Here is a 9,470-nt window from a genome sequence, read left to right as displayed (position 1 = left end):
ACGGAGCACTGAGGTGCACATTCTCAGAGGGTTCACTGTGGAATAGAAAGGGTTAAACATGTACATTCTGTTTCATACATTTACCGTGGAGCTGCTTACGATAAAATCAAAAATCAAAAACCAAAAAAAAACGTGTGCAGCAACATTGTAACAATATACGTTCACGGCTAGTATATTAAAAATTCCTCCCTTCTCGCCTCGGCCCCTTGTGGCAAAGCTTTGCATCGCACGACTGACGTGACGTTAGCGTGTTCGCCCTTTCCGCAGCAGACTTTAACTTCAGCGAGAGTAGGCTGTTGTAAACAATACATGCTTTTATTGATAGTATTTTTTTTTTTCTTCGCATATTTGACGTAAACGTTTTTCCGCTTTTTAAACTTTTGCCCTTTTTTGACATTCGGGCAGGATCGTCTTTTTTCATCCAGCTTTAAAATCCTGCCTGCGAGTCTTTGTGGGAAACTCGTGTCCTGTAGTGTAAACAATAAGATGCACGTACATCGTTGGAGCTGCCCAATCACGTGGCGCCTTCGCTGCGCGGTCGCTGTGCACGCTGTGCCCCCGTTCACAATTATCAGCTGCATATGAAATCCACTTTCAAACCCATAACCTTCCTCACTTCCTGAATAAACGGCCGCTATTACACCATTATGCTCTCATTGCGCTCCTTCAATTGTCAGTCGGTTCCAGTCTGACTGAGTGGCACTCTGCTAACACCCTGTGTGCCGGCTCTCGACTCGCCCTTGAGTTTCAGCTGTTCTTTGAAGCGTTCACTCTGAAGACGTCTGTAAGAATCACTCCTGACCACACACACACACACACAGGAGGCAGGGGGCTGATTGAATACAACGCCGCGGCCTCGTCGCCGTTATACATCCCCCAGTTTGACTCGCTTTTTTCAAAATGCATATATCAGACTTAGCTGTTCATTGCATTTGCACTGCAAATAAGGAACCGGCGTTTTGTGATCTGGAAACGACGAATGAATGAGATAAACACTGATCAGATCAGTCAGTATTAAAGTGGGTGGCGCCTATTGATCTGTTTGATATATTGACTCGTCTACAGAGAGACGATCTCTTGTGATCTCTATAATAGATTCTGGATGTGAATATGCAGAATTAATCGTAGGTGAGGGACAAGATTGTTTGGGCCTGAAGCTTCTGGTTTGTCCGATTAGGTTTGAGCAGGGTTTGGTTGCCCGCAGGTAAACAGAGGAGAGAAACACACTTGGCTATGTGCAGATAGCTGTAAATAGAGAGGAGCCAATGTCGTCTGGATCTGAAACTCCATTCTTGTGTTTCACGTTGCTAGTTGGACTGTAAACAATGCACCTGGTACAGAAGACAGAGTTTGTGTCTACACCCAAGAGGTTAAATCGTCAATCGGACGTTAGCCGCTGGGCTCCGAGATTGGGCTGTTTGTGATGTCATGAATATTTGCTGCAAGAAGCCTCGGGCAGGAGTTCAGGTAAAGTTGTTTTTTGCATTGGTTTAGTAAGTTGGTCAAACTTATTTAAACAACCAACCATTCATCTCCTCTTACCCATAAAGCTTTGCATGTTGAGGTTGTGTTGTGTTGTTGTTGTTTTTGTTGTTGTTGTGTTGGGTTATGGCAGCTTGTCCCAAACTGGAATATTAAAACATCCTGTTTTTATCTCATGGTTGATTTGTGTCTTTGAAACTATAAGATCATTTTGGCCACAGATGGTTCAGAGTTAACAGATGAACTGTTGAACCCCTGTAACGCGTTTTAATGTCACGTCTGAACGGTGCACACACAGTAAAGCATCTGTAGGTAAATTACATTCTGATACCCCTGTCAGCAGCGCAGCAGTATTTACCAGTGGCCTTTGGAAAACGTTGCAGAAACATCGCCATGTTTACGTTTGATTTGGGCGACAGAACCTAACGCTATAACTATCTCCTTCGAGGACGTTATGTTTCGATTTGTCAGTTAGTTAGTTAGTTAGCAGGATTACGCAAAAACTATATATCGGATATAACACGAAATTTGGTGGAAGGATGCAGCAGAGCAGCAAAGATAGAATCCTTCAAATGATGGAGTGGATCCAGGACTGTTTGATCACATTTTGTGATAGTCATTTTTGTTAATTTCTCCCCTCAAAAAAAGAGACAGATCCATTTAGTTTCTTTTCCACTTTCATTAACGTGCCGTTCTAGTATGTTCTGTTCTCACTGGACAATAAATCATAATCTGGCAGCTGCTGGACGTCTTTTTCACTTGAAGATAACATTCATATCTGCAAAAATGACGTGTTTCGAGGAGGATCTGAGACTGAAACGCTCCGGATGCATAAAACCAAACTTCTCAATCTGCGTGGGAGCCGCCTACGTGCGGGCTGAGGGACAGCAGGACGTGCACCAGCCGAACACTTTTACAATCGTATCATTAAAGTGCAACATCTTCAAATATGTGGGTTATTGATGTATAATTCATCTGCTCCTACACAACACTAAATATTAGTGTCAAGCAGACTGAATGTGGGAGGTCGACTTGAGAAGATAAAATCTATTCCTCTAAACTTTTCTGCATAATTCCACAGGATGACATTTCGCTACGTGCTTTGTTAAGACTCTCGACTCTTTTACCTCCTGTCTCCTGCAGCTCTGCTTTAATTCACGTGACAGTGTGAAGGCGTTTCTTGTGCTGTTCCAGGAATTGTTGAAGATCTAATTGAATATTTAATATCACTGATCATACGATAAATCAGGATTATGAAGCTTAGAATCTGAAATCAAATTAAAGAACAGCCGGCTAAATCCTATTGTACATGTAAGAGCATTTTGGATATGTTTAATTTGAGCCCTGTTGAGAGGAAGTATTCATGTTCCCACAGACGTGTCGCTGTGGCCGACTCCGAATCCAGAGAAGAAGAGTGAGGAAAATGGAGGCCGGAGTCCGACCTGGTGCAGCCGAGGCGGAGCGGAGGAGGAACCACAGCTTGGACGACAGGATGATGAGGGTCTTCAGTCATTTAAAGAACCAGGTAATTCATTGGTCAGCGTGTGCCAGCGCTCAATTTTCTTGTCCTTGTTTTTGAGGCAGTCGAACCAGTGTTTGAGCCTCTCTCCGTTTGCATTGATACCCAGAGACACACCACCTGAGGGACAGAGGACAGAGTCCAGTGCATTAAATAGAAATCATAGAAATATGATGATGTTTTCATAACTGCACAAAACAGCTGAATACAGGGAAGAAACTGAAGATCATTGATTATATCTGAGCACTTTATCATCTGCTGTTTCCAAATTAAAATAAAGCTCAAGGCCAATAAGTTTGAAAAGTGAAAAGAAAGAAAAGTTCTGTGATTTTACATTTTCAAGATAAATCAACACCGCCACTGTTTCCATTATCAGGAAATAACCTCAACAACGAATTTTCACAAAACAAGTAATGTGTCATCAAGAAGGAAGAAATGCATGTTAGTGAACAATTAATGAAGGAATAGTAACTTGTGTTATAAACCTACAGATGAAGCCATGTTGGAGGAGGAGCCACAACTTTATTACCTGGTTCCTATTAAGTTAAATAACAAGTTTATAAGATGAAGAATTAACGTTAATGCTGAGAAGCTTCTTCTTTTTTCACAAAACTTTGATTCTCATTGTTTTAACTGAACTTGTATCACTTACAAACTGTTAAATACTTCATCAGTGCCACATGTTCCCTAAATCCCTAAAATAAATCCTGAATGTCCCTCAGGATCACTAATGTATGTTCCATCTGACAAGAGGAGATTATTACAGCTGGTTCTCAGGCTGCCATGTTTATACAATACACGTCAAACACATTTAGATATTCTTTCTTACCTATGAAATCGTTGGACTTCCCGATGTCGTAGTCCCACACCGTCACCTCCAGGGTCTTTTTGGTGAGGTCTGCATATTTGATGTCATAACAGAACTCCTGCAGAGAAGAGAACAAGAGCTGCAGTTCTTCCTCCTCCCACGTCCAATAACAAATACACATCTCGTGTCTTCACATCGCCGCGGAGAACAAAGTCTTCGCAGGTTGAACATGTTGTTGAACATGTTGAATAAGAGTCGATTCTGCTTCACCTCCTTCACAACGAAAACTCTTCTTCTGCAAGCTGCTGGGTTTGCGTGATTAAAATTATGAACCCGAACGCAATTACCATGTTTTATTTCCTGCCGAAATGTATTCACATTACTCCGAGCGCCTCGTTGAGTTTTAATGTTTTGTCGCTGCCTAAAATAACGCGCAGGCTGACGCTGGTGCCAGTCGCTGCCTGCTCTCACTCTCAGGGAGTCGTTTCCCTCATCGTCAAACACTTAGCTCGTCCTATTAGTCCACATTCACATCAAGTCGTTCAGTGAACCACCCACCGAGGTAATAAAATGTGAACAGAATGACGGTGCAATCGATGGAGTCCACTGTCCGATAAACGAGGGTTTTTATTCTGCGTCATGACGTTCGGGTTCAATCAAGGGTTTTCTGCTCCACCTCTGTGAAATCAATGCCTTTTCCCGGGAGGATGACGACCCCCCCCCTCCCGCTCAGCTCCGACAGAAAGGCCAAGAGGTGACGGAGGAATACGGGCGCAAAAAATGTCAGAGGAAATGTCAAGCCGCTGGCCTGCGTGTGTTTGGCCGCAGCTGTCCGTTCATATACAGGTGGGCCCCCCCCGAGCCAAGCTGCCGTGTGGCAGAAAGAAGCGAGAGGCCTGCTCAGCCTCCAGAAGCACATTTGGCATCGCTCTGCAAAAACTGGGGTGGCTCGGTCCTCAGGGAAACAAACGCATTTCTGATTTCAACAGTGTTTACAATCAATGGTTGTGGTGAGAGAGGAGGCGTTCAGCTGCGAGGACTCAGCTGCTCTGGCGGCTAAAAGACGCTAGAAGACTCTGAACAGTTGAGGGGAAGCGATGGAGTGGCTGGTAATTCCAGCGTTTTAGCATCTAGCAATTATGTGGGTTTGTCTCCATGAGCAAGAATCACACGCTGTAATTTTACCCCTCGACGATGTAAAAATATTGATTAGTGCAGCTTTAAAGCTCCTTAAAATCTTTAAATGTAAAGTTTGACCCTCGTATATTAAACATTCCTAACATCCATCCATCTATCTCTCCATCTATCTATCTATCTGTCTCTCCATCTATCTATCTATCTATCCATCCATGTATCTATCTATCTATCTTTATATTCATGCATCCATTTATGAACAAAAACAGTTTAACACATAAGTGTGTGTGTGTGTGTCTGTGTGTGTCTGTGTGTGTGTGTGTTTATTAAGAAAACACAGTTTGTCCTCAGGGTCTTTGACGACGTGATGAACAGATCATCGATCAGTGGCTCTTCAATCTCATCTCTATCTTCATTCTGTCAGTTTCTCACTTGTTTTCAAGGATGTTGCATCAAAATGTTACAGCGTTAATCTTTAGTGAGATGCATCAAAGATTCACAGGCGAGAGGAGGAGGAGGAGGAGGAGGAGGAGGAGGAGGAGGAGCAGCAGCAGCAGCTTCACACGTCTTCTAATGATGGATTAAGAAACCAGACGTGCTCCTGAAGGTTCAGGGTCACGGAGGTCGAGCCGGCACACTAACACGTCAGACGAACACTCGACACGAGCAAAAAGGAGAAATAAACACATGAATAATAAGGTTTGTACCTCGTTGAACTCAGGATTGAGCGTCTTCTTTTTCACAAGCGTCTTGTGCTTTGACTTTTTGTTCTCGTCTGGCTTCAGGTACCTGGAGGAGCAGAGAGGGAGGAGCACTCATCACAGACTCGTTCCCGAGCTGAACACTGTTATCACGTTTCATCTCCGTGGAGACGCTGATGTGGGAAATTATCTGAAACCTTCATGTGAAAGCAGCTGCTATTTTGTTCTGTCCTCCAGAGGGTGCTGTGGTGCTGCCCTACATTCAACCACACTGCTGCATGTCACCGCACACGCGTGTTCACATGCTCACATGTTCACATGTTCTAGATCCACCTGTGCTTTCTGTTCCTGCAGCTAAAACCCAGATGCAGCTGTGTCTTCACCTCTGAGCTCACTTTTCCTCCTGCAGGATTAATGATACATATTTAGTTTAGCTGGATAATTTAATTTGTTGTTGTATTTTCAATAAGATTAGAGTTAAATAAATGTTTGTGATGCATCACAGCAGCAGGTCTCCAGCAAGACGTTCACATAAAAGCTTCATGTTAAATCTGGTTATTATGAGGTTTTATGGGTTTGGTCTGATTGAGTTTTATTATCTTTATAGAGCTACTTCGTGTGTTTCTGTTCTTGTGCTCCTGCTTTCATCCGAGATATTTGTGAGGCATTTTAAATCAAACTACACCCAGATGTCAAAACTAAAGCAGTTTGAGCAACAGTCCTCCAATAAACCCAAATCTAATGATGTTCAGTTTGTATTTAAACTGTTTGAGAGAGTTTAGACTCATTTATTGTCATTTTGAGGCTGTTGTGTTTCAATAAAAGTTGTTTATAATCGTCTCGCACGATGTGAGATGCAATACAATCCAACAGTTCCAAGTTTTTAAATGAACATTTCTCCGTTTACACTCTGTTGCCAGTTTATTAGGTACATCAAAGCTAATGCACTCTAATACAACAGTCCTGTAATTAATGGTTTCACGTTATACTGAGAGATTTTGGATGATTAATTAACACACTACAATATAAATTCACTGTTCAGCCTCCAGAATGATGGTAAATTAATCCAAAACCTCTCAAAATAGCTGTATTTATAAATACTTATAGTACTGTACTTATAAATATCAGTGCCTGAAATGTGTTCGTCATGATCCATGAAGGAATCTCTGAGAAATCACTGGAAATGTTGCAAAACGTAAGTAAGAAAGTAAGTAAAGAAAAATTATTTGGATCTGCTGTTTTGTCCAGATCCAAAATTGAATGAGTTCTTTCTTGGCCTGTGTCCCATCCTTCCTCAAAGTTTTGTGGAAATGCAGTCAGTAGTTCTGCTGATAAACAATCAAACAAATGTATAGGGGCAAAAACAAAACCTCTACGTTGGAGGTATAACCAAACCTGAGCATCGTGGGTTGTTGTATTAAACTGCATTATCTTTGGCTGCGTGTACCTAATAAACTGACACCTGAGTGCACGATGTTAAATATGCAACAGAGATGAATCCATCCTGAGGGTTTATTGCTGCTGGTTATGATCGACTGCAGTCAGGAGTGAGTCAGTGCTGCTGCTGCTCTGGGAGCCGACACACTGTACATACGTGTTAATGAGAATGGGTTCGTGTGGACCTTTGTTTCAGCTTCTGCCTTCATTAACGACGCAGGAGGCGGTTTGCACTTATGTCTCAACCCCCGAGGTCTGGATCTTGTTTGGCGTCTCAAACAATTTGAACCAATAATGCTCATTCTGGTGTCGTACGTTTCAATCGCAGCGGCTCCTCACATCCGTCTTTTCCTGCTTTCGTGCTCACCGGACCCACACAGGCTTCAATTTCCCAGGGTAACGTGCAGGCGTTCAGGGAGGCGGCTAAGTGGGTTATTGCTCACAAACTTACCCAGGGGGCAGAGGGGGCTGGGATCGTTGTTGATGAGGATATTGCAGGGAACCTAATTGTTGTCGTGTAATGGGACAAGTGACCCTCGGGCGAAACAAAGCTGAGAGTGAAAGTCACGATGCAAACAATGCTCCCGTTCAATATAATGGTTCTGAAAATGTTACTCCTCTTTTCAGCCCTGCTATTATTATTCTTTTCTTTAAAAATACCCTGACGTCTACGTGTGATGAAAATCGCTTGTAATTGACAAGAGGAGCCATTAACGAGGGCATTTACACTGTCGCTGCTCGCGGTGAACTCCACTTCCTGCTCCGCTAATGCACACCTGCCTCCTACCTTCAGTTTACAGACAACACAACAGAGCAGAAGCACTTCTCTCTGTTCAGGTGACAGCTGTGACCCGATGCATCAGATAGCCAATCAAGTCAATCTTACACATACGTTCCCTTTATTCCCTCTCACACGAAGCCAGTCGGTAAATCTCTTATCTGCCAGCGTGTCCTTCAAGCTTCAGGGAGATTTTCTCAACCTCGAACCGTCTGAATTTTTTTTTTAACCGGTGCCGCTCCTCTCCGAAAAAACGAGTCGCGCTTTTGTTCTCGAGGTGTGCACAGCGGAGTCGGAAATTAATTGCACTTTCATTGCTCAGCCAGATGAAAGACTGGGGAAATGTTCAGGTGTGATAAATAGGACTCTCCTTCATATTGCAGCCCCGTGGACGGCCTCTCGTGCTGTGTGTCTTGCTGCTGATAATCACAGCCAGACGGTTCTGCTTAGTGCGAGAACGACAGCGCTGCCTGCTAATCCATCTCGGCACCTCTACTGCTGGGTGTGCGTCGTACATCCACTAAAAATAACGTTTATATGATGAGCATCCGGCGTTGGGGGGGAGGAGCAACAGGGGCCGATGGACAGGTTCCTTCAGGTGAAGTCAACACATGTACGTTGTAAATCCACAAGTGTCAAAGTCTGTGTTCGAAATCACTCACTAATCACGATATAGTGAGTTCGCCATTGTTTCCCACAATGCATCGTGAAGAGTAGTGCAACAACCGATGGTCAGTAACCGAGCAATATAGACCATCATGCATTGCGCTCACGGCGGAGAGACGAGAGGAGAGAGAGCAGCAGGAACAGCCCGACCTGTCGTTAAGTTTCTACATTTAAAGACGATCATGCAATTTGTTTTAAGTGTAAAATAAGTGTTTACGTGTGAGTTTTGAGTGAAAAGACGTTGGGCCGTGAAATTAAAGTCATCAACTCGTTGATTTAACATCGGGAGCAGGTAAACAAAAGAGGTTCAGCGAGTTAGTCCAACAATTCAATGGGATTTGATGAACATGAAGCACCGACATGGATAACTAGCTCCTGTTCCACCCTTCTGAATCCATGAGTGAAAGTGCAAACGTTTACCGTCAGATACCAAAGAACTCGTCACTCAACATGGTTCTTTGGTTTCCGAGGTTACCAGTTTCTTCTCCATCAGCCTTGCAACAAATGCACGTGTGCACAGCTGCGTGCACGGGGGAGGCTCGGGCCGTGACTCGAATGTACGACAGCGAATTAAAAATAATGAATGAATATTGAATAAATTCTGCTGTAATTAAAAGGGTTTGTTGGCATGAATCATGTTTATCCAATAAAATATGAAATGAAACAATGTTTTCATGGATGTTTATTATTCTTAAGTGGTATTTTAAATGGACTTTTACCTTTATCTTATGATAATTAAAACTGTAAAGCAAATACAGGTGACGATACGAGTGTGTGTGTCACTTCAGCTCCGATCCTGCAGCAGAGATATGAGCAAGAGGCTGCGAGGGGCCTCACGGTGAAGGAGAGTGAGACACACGGTGAAGAGCAAGAGGAGGATGTCTCAGAATATGAGGATAATGTAGAAATAAATTCCACAGTATGAAAGAGAATTTGAAGATGAAC

The 9,470-nt window shown here is 43.2% G+C and overlaps 1 protein-coding gene and 1 long non-coding RNA gene across 2 annotated transcripts in view; one reads left to right on the top strand and one right to left on the bottom strand.

The window, feature by feature from the left end:
• The first annotated feature begins 997 nt into the window (after positions 1-997).
• Positions 998-7,955, top strand: LOC117774570. The gene is made up of 3 exons (XR_004616105.1): positions 998-1,354; positions 1,565-1,569; positions 7,945-7,955. It is a non-coding gene; the product is annotated as an uncharacterized LOC117774570 (long non-coding RNA).
• Positions 2,280-9,470, bottom strand: part of doc2b (double C2-like domains, beta) — a 95,941-nt gene continuing 88,750 nt past the window's right edge. Inside the window, exons 7-9 of the mRNA XM_034607094.1 lie at positions 5,651-5,732; positions 3,831-3,927; positions 2,280-3,121 (exon numbers count right to left, since the gene is read on the bottom strand). Of these exons, the coding sequence (XP_034462985.1) occupies positions 2,988-3,121; positions 3,831-3,927; positions 5,651-5,732 (313 nt within the window). The 3' untranslated portion in view covers positions 2,280-2,987. The remainder of the gene's footprint in view (positions 3,122-3,830; positions 3,928-5,650; positions 5,733-9,470) is intronic.

This window comes from Hippoglossus hippoglossus, chromosome 14 (genome assembly GCF_009819705.1).
Source record: "Hippoglossus hippoglossus isolate fHipHip1 chromosome 14, fHipHip1.pri, whole genome shotgun sequence".
In the NCBI taxonomy this organism is placed as follows: domain Eukaryota; kingdom Metazoa; phylum Chordata; class Actinopteri; order Pleuronectiformes; family Pleuronectidae; genus Hippoglossus; species Hippoglossus hippoglossus.
The sequence above is the reverse complement of the archived record's forward strand: the minus strand, read 5'-3'. Positions and strand labels throughout refer to the sequence as shown.